Genomic DNA, 26,861 nt, shown 5'->3' on the forward strand with positions numbered 1-26,861 from the left:
GAGAAAAAAGAATGAACGTCATTGTTTGTGAATAGAATACCTATTCCGAAAAAAATTAGTGGCAATTCCGAGGAATGTTATTTTGTTAGTTTTGAAGGATGTTGATTAGTTCCGAACATTGTTGATTAGTTTCCCCATGGCAGAATGAAATGTGATTAATGTCAATGAAGTCGTTAATAGAGATACGTGTTTTTTTTTCTTTTTTTTCTTTTTCTACTTTCACTATCGAATGCCGCTATGAATAAACGGTTTGAGAAATGACCTTATGAACCTGTCCGGATCTTGGTCGCTGAAAAGTTGCCGTATCGCGCAATTGTAAGTAATTACGTAACTTACTGATATTGTAACAACAATATAGGTATTCTGATAACGATATTTTGACATGTCACTCTCTTTTTATCTTCTCTACAGGAAATAATTTCTTTTCTGTTCGAAATTTTTAGAAAATATTTTTAGATCCCTCAGGAAAAATGACGAAGGAACCACTTTACGAATTACACAAAAAAAATTTTAAGAACTGTCGTTTTATGAATGAAAAACCAATTTCGTTCGGAGTTTTTCAACATCGCAAACCGAAGTATGTGTCTGCTGTATTTAACCGTTCATAGAAATTATACGATCATTATGTCACCAATTAATTAACAGTGGTAGTTAATTTTGTATCGCGGTAGAAAAATATGCCGATCGAATATACGTTGCGAAGTCTCCTATTTTTCCTCATTTTTAAGTAATACCTAATATGATTGTCAACGCTGAATAAATTATGTAGATAAACATAGGTGTCTAATCTTTCTGTTCGCATGCAGCGTAAAATGATAACAGTCTCTTCAGAACCCATCTCTAAGGTAGTCTCAATGCAACACGTACTATCAGTAAACACTTGCGCTTTAAGCTGCTCAGCCGTGTCCGTGCCTAATTTCAGTTTATGGTTATGCCGTAAACCATTAAAAGCAGAAAAAAGGTGCTTTGAGTCGGAAACAAAGGTAAAAAAGGACAACAATGAGTACATTTTTGATCTATGAAAGAATGACGTGAGCTCATGAAGTGAAACTTGTACCTTATCATTACTAATGTGAGAGAAAACTGAGCATTACTTTTTAATCTTCATAGAGTAATAACATCGTATTTTAAATAACTAATTTAAAAATGAATTCTAAAATAAGGTGTTTGGTCTTGGACGAGACACACAAGTTGGTGCGGATGAAAATTTCCAGGTAAGTGCCTCCATTATTCTTTTACATTTTTGATTTTTTGAAACATTTGACGCCCTTATCTTAAGTGGTGTATTAAAAATTAGGGCTTGTGCACACAGCAATTTTTACTCAGATCTCACGGAAATTCACCATGGCATTCTCATTATTTTACAGAGCTACTGCCTTAAAATGAGTTCTTTGTCCATAACTCATTTTTATGTATTGACAAAATAAGAAGGAAATATTTTAGATAATCATAACAGTTCAGCTCTTAGATTTCTATTACTTCCTCTACATGTGGAATAATGAAGCCATACTTATTGCTTATGTTACCCACACGAGATACAAAGAAATGAAACATCCGCCTCCGGTGGAAGGAGCGTTCATAAATTACTTGAAGCATTTTTCTGGCATTTTTACCCACCCACCCCCTCCCCTTGAGTAACGCTTAGTAGCGCGACCCCGGTCCCCTCCCCTTTGAGAGCCCGAAAATTGTGGGAAACTGTTGAATATAGCTGGGTAAAATTTGAAGTATTTTTAATGACAGTGTAACAAACAATGTTAATGAAATGAAGGTTACGCATTTTGGATTTTGTGGGTTTTTACCCATAGAGAGGGTTACGTGACGCTGGCACTGACACCACTCCCCCCCCCCCTTTAACGTAGCATAAAGCAGGCTCATACCATCTCCATCCTCCTAGAGCGTTACGTAACTTATGGGCGCTCCCAAAGTCTGAAGGCCCAATTCTGTTCGCATAATTATTTTTGACGAGGGCTGCAATGGTTTGACTCTAAAAGCACACAACTTATGATCTTAAGATTAACACAAATTATTGTCACACAAATTGTCAAAGAAATATAACTTGAACTTGATGGGACTTATTTCCCAGCAGCAAAAAAATAAAACAAGTTGAAAAAATTACGTTATCAGGGATAAAGTCACCTAAATTTTTGAGTTCTTATTTCAGTCTGTGAGAATATTACCCTATGTAACGTTTTAATTTCGGTACGTGTATGATATTTGCGATCCTCGAAAACATTGTGAAAATTTTGTCGTGCATGGGGTCACCATCTTAGGGAACAGCTACAACTAATGATTTAATATGTTTGGTTAATCACGATTTCAGGGCGGCCCATAAAATCGCGAAAGTCAACTTGAAGCAGCCAAACTGGAGCTACTTTCATAATCCAGGCTCAGAGCCCTTGCGAGCCGTGACAATCGGCAATCTTTTTGAGGAGACAGTTAACAAATTTGGAGACACAGAGGCATTGGTTTCAATCTCTCAAAATAGGAGACTTACTTTTCACCAAGCAAAAACGAAGGTAATAATCACGCGTCTTCCTGTGCGATAAGTGAAGGTAAGGGGCTTATCGACGGTGAAACTACCAAACCACGTATCTCGTTTGCGGTGTTTAAAAATCTACGCTCACATTTTATTTTTTTGAAGTAGATCAAATCAATATCATTCCTTGAAATTTTCACGGAATTTTCTCCGCACAAAGAGGAAAAATCACACAAATTTTCAAGACTGGATGTTAAGTAGTTTTTCATTTAAAAAATAAAGTATGACAGGAAGTCTGCGACGTCGCAAACCGAGATACGTGGTTTGGTAGTTTCATCGTCGTTATGGGGTAGGTAAAAGGGACCATTAGGCTACTAATGAGCAATGACATCGTACACGCATGAAGACTTGTGGATTGACTGATCCCTATTCCCGCATATGGCGAGTTTTGTTCCCCTTTTAAAATGAGCCACCTATTTCTGGATATCAAAAAATGCATCAATTGGACCACATTTCTTCGACTTCTTTTTATTAAAAAAAAAGAAGTTATTTTTACACACTAAGGTCCAAGGGGGTTCCACCCTTCCTCCTGCTCGTTTGAACGACTGTAAGCGATTTCAAAAAATCACTTAAAATCGGTACCGGAAACGTAAATATTAATTATATTTAAAGAGTAAGGTTAAAAAAGGAGGTAATACATTTTAATACTGGGCGGAAATTTATATAAAGTTGGTTAATAACTTCGCCTTCAGTTAAGAGAAAGGATCACTTTGATACCACCATTGCTGCTCGTGGGAGCTCATTTTGCCTACTTTGTTTAATGAAGGCTAATCCATTCGCACGCATTACATTGATTGTACGATGCGCCTAAAGCTCCCCTACAACAAGTTTATGTTCGCTGTTAAAATAGCAAAGAATACTACCACTTATTGATGATGAAATTCACAAAACACGTACCTCAGTTTGCGACGTAGCAAACATTTAGCATTTTATTATATGTTACAGAAATATTAACAAACATTATTTTTTAGAATTTTCACTACATTAATCTGCAAAAATTCGAAGAATAACGTTCATTCATTTTCTTAGTTAAAAAAAACATGAAGTAACAGCGGACATTTTGGAAATTTGCAATCTTAGTACGTGTTTTGTGAACTCACCTTCGGTGTTTTAAGTTTAGCATACGTTAGGTATTCACTGATTTATGAGGATGACCACCATCAAATTATAGGCAGGATTTGTGTTGTAGAAACATATCGACGACGTAAGTCCGTAACAACGTATCTCGTTTGCGATGTTTGAAAATCTTCGTCTCTATATTATTTTTTTTAAAGGAGAACGAATTGACATCATTCCTTGAAATTTTCGCAGAATATTCTTCGAATAGAGGTGAAAAATCACGGCAGTTCTAGAGAATTGCCCTTGAGTAGTTTGAGGATTGAATGAGTATTGAGTTGATGCGAGATTTGATGTTTTAGTAGATCTGTTTTCATATGTTTTTTTTATTTTAAACATTCTTCCTTTCAGGTAGATCAACTAGCTGCTGGATTGATCTCTTTGGGGTTGAAACCTGGCGATCGAGTAGGTCTATTGGAGCCAAATACAGAAGAATGGTACATATCGTTCCTAGCTGGAGCAAAAGCTGGCGTTATTGTGGTAAGTAGGTATGGTGTACATATGGTGCTTATTACGTGTGCGTGTGTACTATTTATGTGTACTTATGGTATAATTGATTATCAGATTGTTACTCGTGAAAGAATAAAAGGATATCCCACTGCATCATACCCTCAATGTATGGTCAAAGTTTCAAGCCTCATTGAACTACATTTTACAACAAGAGGCCACTATTTCGGGTTTATTTTAGAAACACCATGTGTTTCATTGGTTTCCCAATACAGATAGATGATTTTATAAATGAGCAAGCGGAGTTTCTTTCTGCAAAATGAGGAGAAATTTGCAGAATGAATGATGTTATCAGTGTTTGAAATGAATGTTTACTAAAAATGAAACGCATACTTTTTTCTCATATCAAAATCGCAATTTATCCCTCTCTTACTAAAAGAGCATATTTTAAATTTGTATAGGTATTGTTCCCGAAAAATGGTATACAAAATAAATCCGTCTGATCGTGAGCAGTATTACAATTATCTTATTTCAATTTTACCCCAACTTGAAGGCCTCTTTGCCCAACTCCATCATATATGCTTTGTTTAAAAATTCCTCGCGTGAAAAGATCCCTCTCAGTTTTAATTTTAATACACATTCACATGACGTAAAAACGCACGGATCAAGCAAATTGGCAACATTGTTTTTCTCCATTTAAACCTATGGAAATGTATCGATTTTCGAACGGGGCAATTGACCGACAAAAATCGATTTTTCAACACAGGTTTAAACGGAGGAAAGCGAGTGTTGCCAGATTAATGGATCCGCTTTGGCGGCGCACACTGAACTGATTCAATTGGAGAAGTCGGACAAAATCTACAATATTTGAAAGCATAAACTTTCGAAAATATGAAACACGAAAGTTTACAAGTAGTTTCATTGGTTTTCTCGAGAAAGCTCCTTTTAGAAAAACCCATTGAAATTGAATTTGTGACAAAATCAGCCATAAATTTAATGTCTGACCTCCTCTACGAGCTCGTTCCACTGTGCGGCGCAACAAAAGTCAAATTTCGATGAAAATTGCACCGCCCTACCGTGTCCGTCAGCGATTGTTATGTAAACTGCTCCCCCCTCTTCTTCCCAGATGAACTTGAATCCCGCAAACCTGCCGAAGGAAATCGCGCACTGCTTGCAGCTGACAGGAGCCCGGGCCTTGATAGTACGGGATACGTTTCTGACTCAAAATTATTACGATTCGTTGGTTTCAATTATGCCTGAATTGGAGAGAGCTCCCACTGGTTCGCCTGTCCAAGTTAAGGACTTCCCGGAGTTCTCTTACCTCATCATGAATACGGACCAAACTTTACCGTAAGTATGTGAGCGGCGTTTTCTGCGGGTGCGCTAGGGAAATCTCGCTTTATTCAGGTCATGCAAATGGGCAACGTTGTGATAAATTTAAAAAATCTGAGCATATTTTTGAATGTTGGCGATGTTCGATGTTATAATAAATTCAGCAATTTACTGAATCCCAAGTAGCAGTGATCGCGATAAATAGCGATTTTATCGGTTGGTTATCGCGATTATATCGAAGGCAATATATCGAAATAATATCGCATTAAAAATCACGATAGATGGCGATTAAATCGCAATTTTGGTTCGATAAAATCGTGATCGATTTTTGTCGATAAAGTCGAGATTAAATCGCCATTCATCCCGATTTTTATTTCGAAAATATCGCGATAAATTGTCCGGCGATAAAAGCGCGAGTTTATCGCGATAAGATCGAGGATAATCGCTCAGATGTTGATGATCCTGGCGATTTTATCGGCGATAAAATCGCACTATATAGCGACTTTTCCGTTGAGAAATGCTACTCGGGATTGGCATGATAGACGACGCTGGAATTAAGTTGAAGTGCAATAGATACGAGCAATGCATCCTTAGTTGGACCACGTTAAACAGAAAGGAACCAAGCCACATCAGCCATTGCCAAATCTAATCGGGCAATTTAATTATTTACATGAAGTTGTGCGGATTTTCGAACAACATTTCAACATTTCTTCTTTCAACAACATTCGTGAACTTTCTCCATAGTGCGAAGCAAATTCCTTAACATTTTCAAAGGAATCCGCACATACGTTCTCTCGTAAAAGAATAAAATGTCAAATCAAAATTAGCTACAACTGATGTGACTTGGTTCTTTTCTGTTAAACGCGGTCCAGTTAGTATTTCATACAACGAACACTAAGCGAATAACACCTGGGATGCCTGGATGCAACTATTTGAGCTCCATGGACATCCATGTTGCATACACACGGAAGTGAAGGTGTTTTGACTCTTCAGGCACTCACCTCTCACTACTCTACTCGCGGTGCGGCAGCGTGTTGCACTGCGAGAATCCAAAATCAAAGAATGCCTTTAATTAACTGGCTTGGCGAACAAGCCGCATAAGTGCAGTTTTTGAAAAAATTGAGATATAAATTATTTCAAGTGAAACTTGTATTAGTGCATACTTTTTTAAAAAAAATCGCTCCCAAATTCCAATTTTTAAGTATCAAAAAGTCAGTTTAAACTAGAGTACCTGTATAGCGACAGTATAGACAGATGTGAAACTCCGAAAATCCATCAGGCCTTCACCGATGCCTCTGCGAATAAAATTAGGGCCCAGAAATGCAGCCAACCTATGAATTTCAATTATCCAGGGCGATTTATTAGTACAATTGTTACGAACCATCGTTTATAAAGCACGTATTTGACTTAGTTTTTGCATAAATTTACTCATTTTTGTGGAAGTACGCTCATTTATGTACTTTCTCAGTCATCTTCGTTAGAATTGGAATCTACAGACTGGCAGTGAAATTTTGTGCGTTAGAAGTTGGTTAGAAGGGTGGCTGCACTTTTGGGCCCTAAGCCCTCCATGAAGCGAGCTGTCCATACTCTCGCTATACAGGTACTCTAATTTAAACTCTATTTCCGCCTTAAGGATCCATGTAATTTCGGAACTTCGAACACGTATATCTCGAAAGAGCAAAAACTGCAATTATGCGCCTTGCCCTCCAAGCCCCTTAATTCCTCTATATAATACGAAAACATCCACCACGAATGAATATTTACATACATACTTACAGAGATTGTGAGTATCTTTTGTGCTTCAGTTTTAGTACAGCGCTGATGTGCTGAGCATGATTTGGAGAGAAACTATTCTTGCCTAAGAGATATCTCCGCAGCACAAACCAAGAACTGAAGGCGCTTTGACATCTTGGATCCTAGCAATCGAAGTACAACTCGCTACAGCGGGGCATCGAGTGCCTGCAGAGTCAAACTGCCTTCATTTCCGTGTGTATGCAACACGGACATCCATGGAGCCCGAACAGTTGTTGACAACTCCTGACGTTTAAGTTCAAAATTTTCAATGAACAATCCTCGAAGCCGGCCTGAACTTTTTTCACATAAAATCCAAGTTAAGGCGTTAATAAAAATTAGGCATTTTTTTCCTCCTTAAGTTTAATTTTATTTAGAGGTCTGCACTTTTGGAGTGAGTTTGCACACTCTCTTTTTGCGCTTTTGGGCTTTAAATCCCTCTTTTTTGGACGTATTTATGCAAAAGATTACCGTGGAAAGATGGGGTGTGCTCCTTAGTGCTCGGGCCATAAGAATGAATGGTACTTTGAAAGCGCCAGTGACGTCAGCGACGACGTGCGAGGAGGCACGATGGGGAGATGGGTGGCGGGACTCTTTAACTCATGAGCCCTGTCCACAAGGCTCTTGTCACAAGCCCACGGCTCACGAATTAGCGCTCAGTTCCTTTTCATTTAACGTCAAGTCCCGCTTTTCCATTTTCTCAAAAGGAACTATAAGGTCCAGTTACACGATCAAATTCGTCGTTTCCAGCACGAAGGAACGTAACTCCATTCCAAGGTTGCCAAATTGACTCGAACAGTTAATTTATTTTACAAAAATGTACGTAAGCAATTTTTATCCAAAATTGGTCTGTTTTTTGCTTGGAATCTAGAGAAAAATCGGGGAAATTTTCAGTCAGAAATGCCCAAGATTCTCTTGTTTAATAGGCAATTTGCGAGGGTATATTTGGCAACATTGAAATGGAGTTACGTTCTTTCGTTCAGGAGACGACGAATTGAGCCATCAAATTGGGCCTCTCATTGGTCGCATTCTGAATGCGACCAATGAGAAGCCCAATTTGATGGCTCAATTTGATCGTGTAACTATGGACCTATATCCACTTTTACACTGTTTCCTATCCAGCTTCCACGAGCACACCCCATATTTCCACTTCCACATTGTCCCTTTTAGCATAAATACGTCCTTTTGCGGTTCTCGTGTGCCGTCCTTTTGATCATCCGCCGGGATGGTCCAGGCTATGCCTTGTGACCTTGTTTGTTAAGGAATCTTATAATTATCATAAAATTCCCTTTGAGGCTGAGAGTGATGCCGTAATACTTCGTATCAAGTGTGCAGCATGACCTCGATTGATAATAAAAAGGGGCGCGATTTGGCTTTCACCGCGGTATGGTCCGATTGTGAGTTGCATCCAGGTACAGTATGCTCCACTGAAGATGATCTCTTGACCCCAGATTTAGGAGAAATTTTATCGGAGTCATTTATTAAACCAGACAACAGGAAGGAAGCCGATCAATCATTAACCGCATTACTAATCGATAACACAATCGATTTCGATTAATCGCTAATGGATTATTTCTGGTTTTAAAATGATTTACAATCATCTCACTCACTCTGAAGGCTTGATCTGGCCGTTTGAGATCAAACTAAATCTTATCTGATAAGGAATTGTAAGTGGGAAACTCTTTTTTTAGTCTTTAATTGATCCAAATCCGCCAACAACAGGTTTAAAACACTAATTGCAAAAATGCGTATCTCGTGATGAAATGTCAATTCTTAGTGCCGAAAACGCGAATCTCGGCAAATCTGCCGTATTTTCTGACAGTTTGAGAAATTATTCAAAATGCTGATGGAGTCTGAAAAAACATTTTGTTTTTGCTACCCTCAAGAATTATTACCCTTATGCTAACAATGAAGAGGAATGTAGACAGTTTTTTTACTTTCCTGGAAAATCGTGTTTTCCGAGATACGGACCTCTGCACTTTCACCATCGATATGTGAGAATGCCAACGTAGCTTATTGGTACACGGACTTTATGTCCACTTTTTTTACGTCCACAGACTTTTCGTCCACAATTTTTACGTCCACAATTCTAAAGCCCACACTATTGTTAAGTCCATTACTTAAACGTCCACTAACTTAAGTCCACAAATGTAAAGTCCACAAATGTAAAGTCCACTAAAATCAAATTCAAGCGTCATATTTTAGTACGTGTGTAAAATTATATTGGAAATATCGAAATGAGAAAATTAAGAGAGAATGAGGTGTTGTTATCGTAACTAATATTTTAAATGAAATGTTAATTTCCTCTTTTGATTCATCTTTTCAAATTGTCTTTGGTAAATACTTGGTTTCATTTCTATCCTTGAAATTTCCGATATAAAATATGCCTTAAATGTACATTCTTTTTTTATTAATGAAATTGATTACTTCATTTTAAAAACATTTACATTTTTAAAACGTGGTACATATTTGTAAAACCTTTTCCAAGCAATGGCATCGATATGAATCTCAATGAGCCGTAGTTGTGATGAAAGAAACTATACAAAAATTAATAAAAGAGGAAAAAAACCAAGAAGCACGCAATTTTTTGTTTTTAACTTATTTGTATATCGACCTCCTTGAGTCAAATACGTCCAATTTTGAGCGTTTGGTTGCGCTTACACCACGCTGCAGCACAATAAACGCCCAAAACATAAAAGAATAAATTTGAAAGCTTTAGAAATCATTAAATTTGATACGGAACCACTATTATATTTACAAAAAACACATTATATTGTCCAGTAGTACATATTTCTTTTTCATCAATTTAAATAAGAATAATTCATGCAGAGTTTTCAAACATTTCAAAATTATGAGTTGAAAAACACTGACTCCGTGAGTTTAAATATTAGAGCCTAACACAGAGCGGAGCGGCGTGTTAGCAGCGCAGAACGCGCACTGGCGCCTACAAACCTAACGGGATACTTCACGCATTGCGCAACGCGTGAAGTATCCCGTTAGGTTTGTAGGCGCCTATGCGAGTGTCACGCTGGCTGCCGGCCGCGCTGCAACGCTTTAAGCAACTATTCCGCGTCAGAGGCGTTGCACAGTATCCTACAAGATTGAAGGCGCACGAAATAACTAGTGAAATAGGACTTTCAATTTTGACTGCATCTGTCACTGAAAAATGTGTAATTTGGCATTGGAGCGTTTCCTAGGCTCCCGCTTTGGTTTTCATCCTATCATATTCGTACAGTGTACACACGAACATATGTTTTTATCTGCTCTTAGAGTCTGTTCTTTATCATGACTTGATTCATGAATGAAATGTTTTTAAGAATGAAGGTAGTAGTAGTATGCATTTATTTTTGAGGTGGTTCCTGCCATTTAAATGAGAAGAAAAAAATGTGGACATAACATGTCCACAATTTGGACAATTTTGGACATATTCATGGTTGGAGATTAAATCATTTGGACTTAATAAAGACTGAACTTAACGTTTGGTGGACATAAATAGCGGTGAACATTTATGTAATGGACGAAAGGTAGGTGGACATAAAGTCCTGGAAGCAGCTTATTAATTTCGCATATAAGATGATCATGATCTAATTTTCTTTTATCCAGGGGTACCTTCCGGCTTCAAGATATTTATTCTTTGGCAAACAAAGAATCCACAAACAAGCTAGATGAGTTGGCTAAAGCGATCCAACCTGATGACGCTTGCAACATTCAGTTCACCTCGGTAAGAATAATTCTCTTTGGTTAACTTTTATGTATGAGCAACAGAGTAATGTTATACGTGTTTAAAATACGCGGGTACCTGCCTTATAGTGACAGAGTTTAAATAAAAACAGTCTTATAAATATGAGTCAGTATTGCCTATCGGAGAACTTAATGGCATCACTATGATTCTGTCACCCATAAAAATACAGATGTAACGATCAAGTCGAAAGTAGGATATTTTAGCTGCATTACCTTTAAAGTAATAATTTTTTTTTTGGATTGCACGTGAAACGTACATCAGAAAGGCAGAGTTGCTATAATATCGTAATTTCAATTTTCAGGGAATAAAGGAACTAAGTAACATTTTATGAAATATTTTAAGTACCTGTGACTTTGAATCAAAGTAAACTTTGGTAAAAGATTGACCTTGATAACTCCACATTCAACTATGCATTGGATAAAAAATATATACCCATGAACCAGAGACTCAATGTATTTGACTTTAATGCGCCTTCGCGCAGGGTTAAAAACTTATTTTTCCCTCCTTAGAATGTTTTATCTTGGAGATTTCAATTGTTACCCAAAGCCAACTAATAAGAAATCATTGTTACTCTTACATCCCACTAAAATGCATGTAGTATATTCACGTTAGAGAAATACACTGATAACAGGAGTCGTTTTGATAAAAATTGAGTTTGAGAATAAATGTCTATAAACAGCACCGTTAAATATTTTTTTTTTTTTTTTTTTTTTTTTTTTTTTTTTTTTTTTTTTTTTTTTTTTTCTTTTAAGTACATTTAATAGATTGCCTGCAATGTATGCTTCTTTTCTACATTGTACGTACGTAATCCTACAATAATTTATTCCTGAACTGATAAATCGTAAATCCCAGGCCTCTTTTTCTCTAAATTGAGCGTATCTTTTTGAGTGTGAATCAAGACTGGTTGCATTTACATTACATGGCCTGCATTTCAAACAGAATTACATTTTACAAATACATTTTTTCTCTCCCTCATCTGAGATTTACTGGGCAGACAACGAGATGACTCGTATTTTCATTGAAGTATATATGTGTACTTTCAATCCGCTTTATTTTCCATTTTTCAGGGCACAACTGGACTACCAAAGGCTGCTGCACTAACACATTTTGGCTCACTGAATAACGCATATTTTATCGGGAAAAGGTTCACTTACGACAGGAAGGTATAATCACGTTCGGGAAAAACCGTACAGAAGAAAAATTCGCATATTAATAACAAGTGCGCAGAAATAGATGGTGATCCATTGAGAATGTTTCTCATTTTAATTTATTCGTTCACAGAAGCACAAATAATCGTAATTTGCAAGACAAACATAAATCAAATCAGAATCCATTCACGTAGCTGATCTTTGGGTTGCGATTATCTAGTCCCCCATTGAAGTGGAATCTAGTTCTATTCTTTTGTTTTTTTTTTTATCTTAAAAGATGAATTTTCCTAGTAATGAATTTGGCAGATTTAACTGGAATCAGACTAACTACATCAGACCAGTAGCGTGGCGTGAATGATCGATTGTCGATATCTCGCCATTTGAAGCTATGGTAAAGAATCGATTATCAAGGTGTCCGCTGCGAACACCCTGTTTATCGATCCTTTTTCATAGGTTTAAATGGCAGATCAATCGATATATCGCAAAGCACGCCACGCCACTGCATCAGACGTTGCCTAATGTTGATATGAATGATAAATTTATATATACCATCAGAAGCAACATCTTTCGGCCAAAGTATCACAAGCGCCATGCGACGTTTACATATTTCCGACCTCATTTTATTTTTTTTACAGAAAGATCGTTGGTTGAATCTGTTTTAAAAATTTCTCTGTAAAAAAAAATAAAATGGCGACGGTAATTTTTAAACGTCGCATGACGCTTTATTCCTCGGCCGGAAGGTGACGAGATATGATAAGCTATTTGCAAAGCTAATAAAAATTGCTACCTTAATCAATTTACCAAGACGTATTTCAATAAGAGGGGCCCCTTCAACCAGTGGTGTGGCGTGCTTTGCGATATCGATTGTTATGCCATTTAAACCTATTGAAAAGGATTGATAAACAGGGTGTTCGCAGCATACACCTTTATAATCGCTTCTTTGCCATAGGTTTAAATGTCACAACAATCGATTTATCGCAAAGCACGCCACGCCACTGCCTTCAACTATAGTGATTAGGCAACCCTGGTAAAAATTTGCAGTTGAATCTGTGTTCCAAAATACCATAGACCTAAAGCCGGCTGTAAGATTTCCAATAGCTTCTGTAGCCGGCTGTACAATTTCTTATAGCCTTTTATAGCCGATGGTGATTAAGCAACAGCCAAAAGATAAAGTTTATACTAAACGTTACTAAATACGGATACCAGGACTTAGTTAGTTTTTGGACTACCGCTCTCTTTTTTTGCCGGAGTATCTTGATTTATTTTGCGAGGAAAGCTTTGTACTTTTGAAGGATGCCTGCCATTCCTAACATGTTGGAGCGCCTGCAATTTTGTATGATACTGTGCAATACCTCTGGTGTGAAATAGTTGCTTCAAGCGCCGTGGCACGCTGCGGCGCGGCGGGCGGGCAGAGAGCGCGAAACGCGCATTGGCGCCTCCAAACCTAACAGGGATACTTCACGCATTGCGCAATGCGTGAAGTATCCCTGTTGGGTTTGTAGGCGTCAGTGCGTCGCCGCTCCGCTTTGTGTTAGGCTTTAATATTTACTCTCGCGGAGTCAGCGTTTTTCAACTCATGATTTTGAAATGTTTGCACACTCTGTATGGATTATTCTTATTTTAATTGATGCAAAAAATATGTTTTAAATGAAAATATAATGTGTGTTTTGTAAATATTAAGGTAGTTCCGTATGAAACTTAATGATTTCCAAAGCACACAAATTTCTACACAATTTCTTATAGCCTTCTATAGCCAATGACGATAAAGTGTAAAGCCTAGCGGTAGGAACTATAGCCCGACTGTATACTTTTTATAGCTTTGTATAGCCCGGCTATATGATTTGCTCCGCTTTCTGCAGCCAGCTATATGATTTTCAATAGCCTTCTTTAGTCGGCTATAAGAACTCCTATGGTATTTTGAAACGCAGCTCCTATCGCCAATTTTTACCAGGGAACCTACACAACATTCAGATGCAATGGGCCTGTTGCATGCAAGAGATACAGCCGTACGAATAGACTTTTTAGTGGTTAAATGACACGAAAATTACAATGCTCACATTAAAAAAGTCTGAAATACATTCCTTACTGCGCAATTTGTGTTGTTAGGAACGCGCTTTTTCAAATTTCCCGCGTCTGGGGGCAGTTTTCTAACGGCAACAATTAACGGCAACTCGCGGCTATTTCCGGTCAACTAAAACTGACAACATAACCTAAAAATCGGAGCTCGTGATATCGTGAAATGAAATGTAGAAGGATTGCGTTGGATATTTAAAAGTTGATCGATTTGGTTACTGCATAAAGCGTATATGGACCACTATAAGAGATCACGTTGGGTTTGTAAACAAACTGAAGGAAAAAATAACAACAACGACTCGACATCTTCCGGAAATCACCGAGCCCGCCGTTTGCTCGTTTCCGGTGATTAGAAAACTGCCCCCAGACGCGGGAAATTTGAAAAAGCGCGTTCCTAACAACGCAAATTGCGCAGTAAGGAGTGTATTTCAGACTTTTTTAATGTGACCATCGTAATTTTCGTGTCATTTAACCTCTAAACGTCTATTCGCGCGGCTGTATCTCTTGCATGCAACAGGCCCATTGCAATTTTACCGTATGTAGTGGCAATATATAACAACCTATGTTTACTTGAGTATGCGCCTGATGTACTGGAAGGAAACTATTTTCTGAGCTAAGCTTTTTCCTTTCAGAGACCCACGATTTGTTGCTCCGTTCCATTTTTTCACACTTACGGCACAACAGCGGTAGTGCTCACCGGTCTGTACTTCGGGGCAACTTGTGTGCTACCTAGTCCTAGTTACAACTCTAGCCTAGCAATTGAAGCGATCGCAAAAGAACAGTTGAGTATCTAGAGCAGTCAAAATTCACCATCTAGTATAAGTCTCTTAAAAAATAAAGTGGGTTTGAAAGTTGTGAAACAGCGCAATGAAGATGTATTTTTCCAGAATGAAACATGAAACAACTTAAAACGGGACTATTATTTGTGGCTTTAGTCCCGTTTTAAGTTGTTTAAATGTTGGTGTTTCGGGCCGATTATGTTGTTTTTATCCCCAGAATGGTACCTTCATCCTTCAATTATTGTTACAGACACTACAAGAGTTGTCTAGAATATGAACTCAACGATTTTAGGCTTCCTAAATCTAGGCAAATACAAACGATTGGTTATAATCACTGAAAAACTGCTACTTTCAGCTTTCTGACGCGCTATACAAATTTGAGATTATGCGGTTAAACTCAGAGGAAAATGTATTTTTTGAGCCCGACTCCACTGCGCGCTTCCGCGCGGATTTGAAATTTAACGGTGCGTTATCGGAATGTAAGCTGCAGCATTCATCTCACATAAAGAGTCAGCTACTTTGGGACGGTTCAAGTTCATGTTGAAGATATTGAGTACATCCTGCTATAAAAATATTGGGGCATTGAATGTCAGTCCATGAATTTATAATTCCTAATTTGCGACAAATGCATCGCCTTACCTCTCGATAACGCACCTTGAAATTTTGGACTCGCTGGGAGAGGGGGAGAGTTCTAAAAAACACGTTTTTCAAGATTTTTACGGAACTAAACTCCATAACGCGTTACATGTCTGAAAGTAAGAGGTTTATGATACTTTTTACCGATTGCCTGTACAGATTTCCGCTTTTTCTCTGTTTATCTAGGAGGCGTAAAATAGTTAAATTTATTTTTTTGGGAGGGTCTCTGCAAATGAGTATATGAATTTCATTTTGCAAAAAGGAACCAGAAGCATTGAAATGTTGCTAAGATTGTACAACTTCACCCATTGCGGTATAACGATTTATATCCTGAAAAAATATGAAATTTACAGTTTTTAGCGAGTAAAATAGAAACTGTTTAGAGATAACCAGGTGTTCTTCCAAACAAAAGAAGCTGCGCAAATCTTAGCAATATTGTAATGCTCCTGGTTTCTCTTTGCAAAATGCAATCCAATTGCAAGCTACATTTCCAGCTTTATGAAGTCCTTAATCATACCGTAAAAGTAGCTCACGAATTTGACCACTTTGTTTTTAGACGCAACCTTAGTGGAGAGATTTTCTTCTAAAAAATAAATTAACAACTACAAAAACTAACTAATTTTAAAACCGAAAGATTTAAAGTAATAATTTCACTTGATTGCAGATGCACTGCTTTGTATGGAACTCCAACAATGCATTTAGATATCTGCGCGTTGGCTGAACAAAGCAAGGAACCCTCGTGGAAAGATAATCTAGATGTGATCGTGACGGCAGGATCGCTCCTCTTACCTAAAGTTTACGATAGGATAAAAAATGTTTTTCCCTCAACAAAAATTTATGTGAGTATTGACGTCTAAAAAAATTATTATTTCTCTATTTTTGATTCGAAATAAAATGATCAGGCGTTGATCAGTTAAGTTTATAAAATTACTCAAAAAATCCTGTCATAAACGCAAAAAATACGTCACATTTTTAAGATTAGGCTGTATCTTCAGATGAATTTGATGTGCAAAGAGGGAAACTACAGGTAGCTGATCCAGGGTGGCATGAAACGCAAGAAAGAAATGAAAGATTGGAAATTTCAATGATTTCATTGAAATTTCACGAGGCTATGAAATATTTCATATTTTTCAGGGGCCAGAGTATGCAGCCCGCACTCAAACACACAAAAATAGAAGAGTCACAATTTTTACATTTTGCAAAACATGGAAAGGAACCGGTATTTTTCAATATCTTTCATAAATATCTGATATTTTATGACATTTTGTCACCATAAGCTCATCTCTCCAAGAATTATGAATATGATCATAAGTTTATTTTTTGAATATGGAAGAATATCTTTATTAGATTTAGGGAAACTTTTCGATAAAATTTCTGAGAAGGTTTCGAAAAGTTTTTTGTTACGAAATGTGAGGGGGTTTTAGAGTGCCTGGATTCATCCTCCTTCAAGATTAAAAGAAACTATACGATACCTTCGAACTTATACTCCGAAGCCAATCCATGAGCAGTGCACCAATGATAAATCAAATTTTTAAAATGTAAAATTACCAATTCATATTAGTCATTTTAATCAACTTGTTTGTGTTCGCTTTTTCAATTTCATTCTTACCACTCTGAATTTTCTCAGTCCATATATGGTATGACCGAGACGAGTCCGTCTTCGTTTCAAAGTCGATCGACAGACACAGAGGACCAAAGGAAATATTCTGTTGGCTTCGTGCAGGATCACGTCGAGGTAAGCAGTGATAATTCTTCCAAGTCTGCAAAACTGCACTAGATATGTACATTTGATTTTTTTTAAAGCAGTGCTTTTCTTGAAATATTTGCCCCAAAGTCTTTCAAATCAAAATTGAGAAAGATTACATCAAGTAGTAACCTGGTTTACTCCAGCGATTTTGCTCTTGATTCTAGACGATATCATTTAAACGGCAAATTCAAGTCATTTATATTAGCTTGCTGTTTCTATTTTTTTTTTTAAAAAAAAAAAAAAATTAGATACTTGAAAAATTTGTGTTGATGAAAGCAAGCTGACTCAGCCAGAGAAAAAACATTTTATAGTGTAAAAATGACAGAAAAGCGATGTTGCCGACTCGCAAAATAGTTTCAAAACTCCATAATATGATTTACGCACATGAAGACCTCTAAAAAGTTCCCTCTTTGTATTGCATCCAGAGTTTTTACAGAGAAGTGACTACTAAAACAATACCCACAAAGGAATAAGTCTATACGTTGAGAAGAAAGTTGCCACAGCATATTATGTACCTCCCTTTAAAAAAATTTCCGGGCGCATATCGACGGTGAAACTACCAAACCACGTATCTCGTTTGCGGTGTTTAAAAATCTACGCTCACATTTTATTTTTTGGAAGTAGACCAAATCAATATCATTCCTTGAAATTTTCACAGAATTTTCTCCGCGCGAAGAGGAAAAATCACAGAAATTTTCAAGGCTGGACGTTAAATAGTTTTTCATTTAAAAAATAAAGTATGACAGGAAGTCTGCGACGTCGCAAACCGAGATACGTGGTTTGGTAGTTTCACCGTCGATATGTATACCGGCTGATGTGTTTCAAGAGTTGTGGCTTTTCTTGCCAATTGACAACAATTGATTCCATCAAATTAATTGCGAAATAGATCAATTTTGCGTTACAGATAAATACATGTAAAAATGCACGTCGGCTTTACAGGTCAAAATTGTTGACGGAGCTGGAAAAATGGTGCCGTTTGGTTCGCCAGGGGAACTCTGGTGCAGAGGATACGTGAAAATGCTGGGTTACTACAATCAGGATTCAAAAACAGCGGAAATGATCGGGAAAGATTGCTGGATAAAAACTGGGTTAGAGCATCAATTCACCATCAGATAGTAAATCTAATCTAAACTACCTAAGTCCTGAAAAGTAGACTATTAACACGACCAGTGGGCTGATTACTGAAATTGATAGACAAAGCGATAGACAAAGAAGACATAGGGAGTAGGGAGCGATCCTATCGATTGAAATGGGTGGTTCTCATAGACCAAGGGGGTAAATGATGGACTTACCGTAGGGTCTCTGTCTATTACCTGCCTCCTTTGATCATTACAACCACCCGCTTCCACCAATAGGATCCCTCCATATCCTTTTTGTCTTCTTTGTCTATGACTTTGTCTATCAATTTTAACAACTAGCCCGCAGGTCCTATTAAGACAGCTTCTAAATTAAACGTTCCCTTACCATTTGATAATAATTATGCACTATACTTCATAGTCTGTATGCCCAGGAACCCTAAAATCCCCCCTGTAAAACCCTAAAAAAATCATAAATCCTTCATCTATCTCATTACCTGGATAAAAACTGGGTAAAATGTTTTTAATCTGTTATTTTTAAGGCTCAGAAGTGTGGAATTTCAATGCAAACTTATATCTTACATTTACAGAAATGAGAGCGTAACTGCTCGCAGAGAGCGAGTACTTCCTGGGACCAGAGAAGGATCCAGCAATTTGGTAACACTGGCTATCCTCCATTTAAACCTGTAATGTATAAGCGATACTTGTCGGGTCAACAGGCCTCCTCGAGAATCGATTCATTTTCATTTGTTTAAATAGAGAAAAAACAATGTTGTCGATTTGCAGGATCTGCCAATGCCTGGGACACTAGGGAGTATTCCCGTTTGAAACTCGGATTTCGCTTTTTCGAACAACCCGGAATAAATCGATATGTGATGTAATTTGTTCCTGAGCACTAAAGTTCATCATTTTATAAACGGTCAATAAACATTTCACTCGCTTGTTTTTTATATTTTTACCAGAGATGAGGCAATTTTATCTGAGGACGGTTACGCGCAGATCGTTGGCAGAATCAAAGATTTAATAATAAGAGGAGGTGAGAATATATCGCCGAAGGAAGTCGAGGATTTGTTACAAGCTCATCCAGACATTTATGAGGCCCAGGTAAATTTGCAGCTTTATTGAGTTAAAATAATTAACTTCTTATATTTTCAAAAATAATTCGAACATCAACCTGCTTTCGGCACAAAAAGTTGCAGAAGAGAAAATTATTTTATTCTGGATTTCGCAGTTTTAACAGATTTTTAAGATTGTCAGATACACATAGCTTTGATATAATCTAGAGAACCAAATTATCGAGGCTGAAAAGTTTGATGGTAAAAATGTACATCGAAACCACCAAACTACCAAACCTCGTATCTCGATTTGCAACGTTGCAGACTTCCTGTCATTCTTTATTTGTTAGGTGAAAAACGACGCAATGTTAATTCTTAAAAACTCCTGTGATTTTTCTTCTCTGTGCGAAGCAAATTCTGAGATTCAAGGAACGATGTTGTTTAATTTTTTTTAAAACAAGTAAAACAAGCAGTGAACTCCAACACAATGTGTTGATAAGGCGCGTCATTAACTCGCACATATCAACCCCTTTAGTTTTCATTTACAGAGATTTCAAAATAGGCAAACAGCATAAAAAGAGAATTCACGATCCAACACTGCGAGGTCAAAGACGCACCTTGACGAGACCGTGTATTGTGAAAGTAGAAAGCTATTCGATCGAATTTAAGTTTTTTGATCTGCCTCAAGCAAAATCTTATCAGATTCTTGAAGAAAAGTGCTACGGAATAATTTAAGCGAAGAAAGGAAAAATTCTGTCGAACTCCTAGAAGATAAAGTCGATTTAAAGGTATTTTGGGGCTAAAATACCCAAATCACCGGTAGTAAAAATCCCGTTATATTATTGAAAAGAAATTGACTCGATATAAATGCAATTGCATTAAATACGTCTTGATTTTGTTATTTTAAACGTCTTTCCATGCAAAGAAGTTCAACCATGTCGTTGCTTTATTCATTCATGAATTGAAAGTAAGCAATCTACATCCCGAAAATCTACTGATTTGCCGTAAAAAATTGCAGAAACTTGATATACCAGGTCGATGCACCCACTCGTTGAATTTACCAACCAATTTTGTGAGTGCAAATGTGTAAGAATCAATATGCTATAGTCATTTTGGGTGCATTTATTTTTCATGAAACAATAATAATTTCAATCCCGAAAAACCATCAATTTTCCGTATAAAATCGAAAAAATCAAAATATGTCAACTCCCCGACGTGAAAATTAGATTCTACGTATGTAAAATGTAAATACTTATGTATCGATATGCTGAACAGAACTATGTGTGGACAGTCAGAAGCCCGCGGCAACATTAATTCAACAGAAAAACTGTAAAAATTAGATAGGATTTTAGCCGCTTTGCCCGCCTCTCCTCGCTACTTACAACAAACCGTTCTTATACTCATCTCAAAATTTTTCTCAGAGCTTTGGGTTATTATCAGCTTCCATTTAAACTCCGGTTCGATGGCCGAATCGGCTGCCAAAAAAGCAAGCCACTGTTGAGGGGTTCTATGAGAAATTCGTGATATTATCGGCTCTCAGGAAATCACCCCATGGCTAAAATTGGTGGTATAAATGTTTAAGTGCTTAAAATAATCGTATTCAAGAAACTAAGGAATTAAACTATGGAGTCAATTTCTTTTTAATAATATAACGAATTTACTACCGGTGATTTAGCTATTATAGCCCCAGAATACTTTTAAAGCGCCTTTGCGTTCCAGAATCTCGACGGAATTTTTTTTTTTTTTTTTTTTGCTTAAACGATTCAAGAAACATTGTAGTTAAAAATATAAAGATTTTTCGATTTGGACGTATGAAAAATGTTTAACTCGTTCAGGCACACCGTGTATTGTATGGAGTACTGCTGTTATTCGACCGTTGTCTTCAGGTCAAAATTCTTACAAAGAAGCCCCTTGCAAGAGGCAAATTTTTTGTAATTTCTCCCAGTTTTTTCAGCGTTAGGTATATAAATGAATTGTTTGTCAAATTTTGAGGTCAATTATATTTAATTGTAATTTATACTTTCTTTTTTTCCCCTTCATTTTATTTTTCGTATCGAGGAGTCGAGGTTTTGTTGATTTCTTCGGATTTCGATTACTGTAACTTCTCTTCTATTCGGCCGATTTTTATGAATGAGGTCTCTTTTTATTTGTGTTTTAACGGAGAGTAAGGAAAAAATTGCTAAATACATGCGAAACAATTTTTTTTGAAAATTGGATGAATCCTAGCGTGACGGTGAAATGGTTAATGAAGCGTGAGTAATTGGGGTACGGGTATCGGCCGCGTTGGGACCCAAGGCCCATTGTTCTTCGTGACGCCGACGCAGTGATCAGGAGCGTGGGGACGAGAGGGCTTAGTGGACTCCTGTATGAGCCACGTTTAGCAAATGGTCTAATGAGTCTCGAGGCTCATCACAGATTGCACTTACCACTATCCTGGTGGCCCCGGCTATCAGAGCAAGGAGTACCAACTTTTGAAAAGGATAACAGTGTTGTGGAGATATGTCAAAGCAACGTTGTGAACAAAACGGAGTGAGTGAAATTCTCATTCAAGGAGTGCCGAACTGGTCAGCCATCCTCGAATCAGTTCGCTTGCTTCCGCTTATATATGCATATTTTAAATCAGCGCGCCCCATTCTAAGGTTTTTTTAAAAAAAACCAAGAAACGTAGACTCTTGGTATTCATTACACATAAACTAGCGAGCCCCAGAATGAGAAACAAATTTTAATCATTATTATTGACGGATTAGTAAACTTTTTACACGCTTTGGAAAATCTCAGAAGTTCGCGGTAGTCACTTTTCGGTAAGGAACTAGGGGACTCGGTTATTGTATCGAGGGGGGGGTCGAAACGATCGCAAAGGCGGTATACTACGTATACGCGCCAAAAGGAGCGGAGATTTTTTAACACCGCAAATGAGATACGTGGTTCGGTAGTTTCACCGTAAATATTATACAACAATCATTGTGAATCAGGGTTGCACTCTTTGACTCTTTATTAAAGTATGTGTATTCACGTGTTTTTACTCGTCAAAAAATATACTTTGATCATTTGATTTCGTTGTTTACCATTCATTAATTTTTCAGCATTCATTTTTTTAAATGTTGAATTTATGTTCCTACAATATTGTTGTTGTACAGGTTTTCGGGGTCGCAGATGAACGACTAGGCGAAGTTGTTGGGGCAGCATTAATACTAAGACCGGGAAAATCTATCACGGTGGATGAAATAAAGACGTTTTGTAAAGGAAAAGTAAGTACGCTCATAATTTGTTTCATTTTCTCTGGATTTTTTTCGCATCGAACGGTTTGTCTGTCATGATGGAATTTTGTAAATTATCTTTGCTCTACTCATGTAGAGAAAAATTCAATGTCATAGGGCAAAATTAATGGTAAATTTTTCCGTAAATGAACTCCTTACATTCTGTAGGTATAACATCAAAGAGTTGCGGCGCAGAGATACAACTATTAGTGCCTGATGGACGTCCGTGTTGCATTTCTAAAACTGAAGGCGCTATGGCGCGGGGCGTGAACTCGCAAGGCTTCGCTTTATACTGCCGATGAGGTGTCACTCAGATATGGAGGGAAAGTTAAAAAATGAGGCCCAAATACTTCTCTCCTATCTTCAGCTGTGTTAACACTCGATACTTTCCCTTTTTTTAAGCGTGCCAGTAGGGCTCGCTTCTTGAAATCACTCGGATGTACCATAGTACAGCACACCGATCAACCAATGCTATTCAACGGGCCGTCCAAATATTTTTTTCCTCGGACCCGTTTTCTTGTCTTTGAACCATTATACTGTCAAGCCCTGATGGTCCCTTACCAAAAAACCGACTGAACTGCTAATTGGGAACCCTTGAGAACATTTTCCTGTCAAAACCGTATTATTTCATTTGACAAAAACCTCATAGAAGCTTTCTTACGCTCGGAGGACTCAACTCTAGAACCTTCTTTCCCGCCAAAACTGTTTAGCCAATAAGCGTCTTGCACTGCAAGTGCAATCTGTGATGAGCCTCGTGACTCTTTATACCATGTACTAACCGTGACCCCTGCAGAAATCCACTCAAACCACTGCAGTTATCTCCCGATATAGCTTTGGGTGTCAGGTTTCGAGCAAGGCAATAAAAGACGGCGCGGCGAGGAGAGGGTCGCCTCGTCGAACCTATTATCTTCCACGCCCGATTAACCATTCACCGTGACGCCAGGATCCACCAAATTTTCACAAAAATTGTTTTCCGTCTATTTAGCGAGTTTTTCCTTACTTTCCGTTAAAGTACAAATAAAAAGAGACCTCATTTGTAAAAATCGGCCGAATAGGAGAGAAGTTACAGTTCGAAATCCAAAGAGATTAACTCAACGCGATTTCGATGCACGGCAGTTCGCCCAAATCACGGTCGTGCGAAATGCCGCATATCAGCTTATAATCAAGATAATTGGACGGAATCTTTAAAATCAATTTACATTCAACGTTTATGAATCAATATTTTCTCCCAAATTTAGCAAAAAGTACCAATTGATGCAAATAACAAAGACGTGAAAATAGTAGGTATGTGTCCAACATTTTAGTTATTCGGCACGCTTTTCCAACATATTCATGTTGGATTTTTCTGCTTGTTTAAATTTAACGTCTGATTATTTTGTAGGATGTACTTGTAGATCTAAAGAAAGAAATAAAGGAAGAAATAAAGAAAGAAAAGGAAAAAGTACAGCTCTGAGATCACATAACTTCTTCTTGAAGGAAATACCTTAAAATCTAAAATTTGAAAAAAATCTGAAAGAATATATCCTCGGTCCCCTTTAAAATTAATACTACATTCTAATCAAGTAATTTGAGAAGCTCTCGGGGCATTGAGTCTACATGATCATTGATCATAACAATGCGCACCATTCAAACTAAGCTTGGAATTATATCATGATTAATTTATTTGATGCGTGTTTGTTTCAGATTTCACACTTCAAGATTCCAAAATATGTCCAATTTCTCACCGAATTTCCCAAAACGGGCTCGGGAAAAATCAAGAAACACATTCTAAAAACAGCAATGGAAAAAGCTGTTCAAGCGGGAGATCTCTGAGCAGAGAACAGATTTCCTTCATTGTTGGCTTCAAACATTTGCAACTATTTGGGTTTTATACGAATTCCGTTCCAACAAGCTATTCAAGACACAATGCTCCAAAAGTCCTACCTCCTACATGCATTTAAAGGCAGTAATTTATCTTTTATCACATAGTTAATGTCAGGGAGCACTTGAGCACTTTCACGAAGTTCCATTTCAGGGGGAGGGGTGAGGTGGTGAAGAAGGGAGGGGGGGGGGAGATGAGGGAAAGTATGTTGGAAGAGGATTCTTAGTGTTGACGTGTACTCCTGATTTTCTGCTTTCATGAAGAAATATAGTATACTCTTGGAATTGCCAAAATTGTTAGAATCGCTAATTTCGACAATGACGAGTCTAATTCTACATTTTAAAATCTGTGATAAATACGTCGTGAAGTGAAAAAATGCTATCAAATGGCGAAAATGGAAAAGAACTGTTAATTTTATGCTTTCAATCGCTAGCTTCGAAATTTTCAGGCTCCTCAGTTCTAATCGAATTGTTTTAAAAAATATTTTGACTTCGAAAAATTGCGACGTTGTTTCCCTACGTTTTTAGGGAATCGACTTTGTGCCCAGAACGACTACTTTTATTTCTTGTTAGTTCACAGTTTTGTACAAATCATACCGGCTTCAAAAACTACTCGTTTCGTTGAACCTTGTTGTTTAGTCCTCAGAATGAGCTTCCTCACTCATCATATGCCTTCTAATGGGTTCCTGTAGTTTACAAAATTTAAAACTGTGATGCTGTTCTTGACTTATCACTGCTGAACAGTGTTATTCAAAAACTCCGCACCACCAACACAAGGCAGCATTTCTGAAACGTTTGAACGAATTGAGATAGAGACTTTAAGACCCCTAAAAACTTCAAGCTAGGGGATCCCTATGAAAAAGGGCAAGAACCCTAGGAGCTATAAGGATATCGCGGGATTCCTCGACAACAAAAAAGTGATTTTTATCGTTTCAATTGGTTTTTATTTATGATATCAGCGTGATTTTGTATTCGTCTGAGGACATAGAGACTTCAAGAAGAGTAATTGTCATTGAATTTGATGGCAATGAAGCAACCACAAATACGAACATAAAGGTGTGAACTCCTGTATTGTTTTAAAGAACAAATAAATGTCACCAACCTGAGTAAGTGTTACGAAGAAGACCTTTCTTACATGTTTTATTTCAAACTTCTTTGTCTCCCGTTCCGTAATTTATACATGCTGAAGCTGAATACATGGTGAAGCTGTAAAAAAGGGTGTCTCGTTTATTATGTTTCAAAGTCTCTTATCCTATTTAATTTCATCAATTTACAGCGAACCAAAATTATTCCTTGGAATTTCCATAAAATATTCTTCATACATTGAAGAAAACTCCGGTAAATTTTTAAGAAATAACGTTTAGTATTCCTTAATTAATTTAGGAAATAAATCATTCAGGAAAATCTGCAGCATTGCAAACTGAGTTTCGCGTTTTCGCAGTTTTAGCGCGATCGATACGGCTTTTTTCAGTTGAATATTCACTTTGAATTACATTTTATTACTTGCCTCTCTTATTCAAATTTCAACGCACTCGTCAATTTTTAATTCCTTTCGCCTACAGAAATGATTTGTATATTCTCATGGTTTCCAAGAGATGATGAGCAGAAGAAGTGAGCAGAAACACTTGGCACTTCTACTTTGCACTTTACCGATCTGTTTTTTATAAGATCGTTTGAAACATACTCAGCCAAGTTAAAGAATCAAAGCGCACTACAGAATCTCATTAACTCTACATTCCCTTGCACCAATTACCGTCAAATTACCAACTTAAAAATTTTGGAAAGACAACTCTACAAAAAAAAATTGTTAGAAAAATGTCGATAATAGATCTTGAAGAATCTGAGGTACTTTATGAAGGAGATGTTTACCTAACTTTCACCAGCTAGAATTATTTGGCTTATTGGATCATTCAACTTGAATGATACAAGTTCAATGATCCTTTGAGCTAGTTCATTCATTTTCATTAGGGTGAACGTTATGATTATTTAAGCTGAACCATCCAAATCAGTTACTTACCTACGAAGCCCCTTAAATCATAAGGCGATGGTCTCGCACAGACGAAATATGGGCCTCAACAGTTATTCTGATGTTATTTTACCCCGGTAATATGGACGGAGTTAAACAGAAAGGAACCAAGCCACATCGGGATCGAACAGAAAAAGAGGTTTAAAGTTTGGCTCCTGCATAAGACTCAATGTAAAAGATGAACTTCAAGTTCAATTTCTGCAAAATTTGCTCCAACAAAAACTTAGAATTTTTGGCGAT

General features: G+C 37.3%; 1 protein-coding gene across 1 annotated transcript; it reads left to right on the top strand.

The window, feature by feature from the left end:
- The first annotated feature begins 901 nt into the window (after window positions 1-901).
- On the top strand, window positions 902-25,718 carry LOC109042220 (medium-chain acyl-CoA ligase ACSF2, mitochondrial). Its single transcript, XM_072300304.1, has 13 exons — window positions 902-1,214; window positions 2,321-2,516; window positions 4,004-4,132; window positions 5,226-5,449; window positions 10,826-10,943; window positions 12,032-12,127; window positions 14,818-14,966; window positions 16,265-16,439; window positions 17,228-17,335; window positions 18,287-18,435; window positions 19,386-19,527; window positions 22,616-22,726; window positions 24,419-25,718. Exons 1-13 carry the CDS (start codon window positions 1,147-1,149, stop codon window positions 24,545-24,547), a joined length of 1,794 nt encoding a protein of 597 aa, XP_072156405.1. The 5' UTR covers window positions 902-1,146; the 3' UTR covers window positions 24,548-25,718.
- The last annotated feature ends 1,143 nt before the right edge of the window (window positions 25,719-26,861 follow it).

Source organism: Bemisia tabaci, chromosome 5, assembly GCF_918797505.1.
Source record: "Bemisia tabaci chromosome 5, PGI_BMITA_v3".
NCBI classification, from domain to species: domain Eukaryota; kingdom Metazoa; phylum Arthropoda; class Insecta; order Hemiptera; family Aleyrodidae; genus Bemisia; species Bemisia tabaci.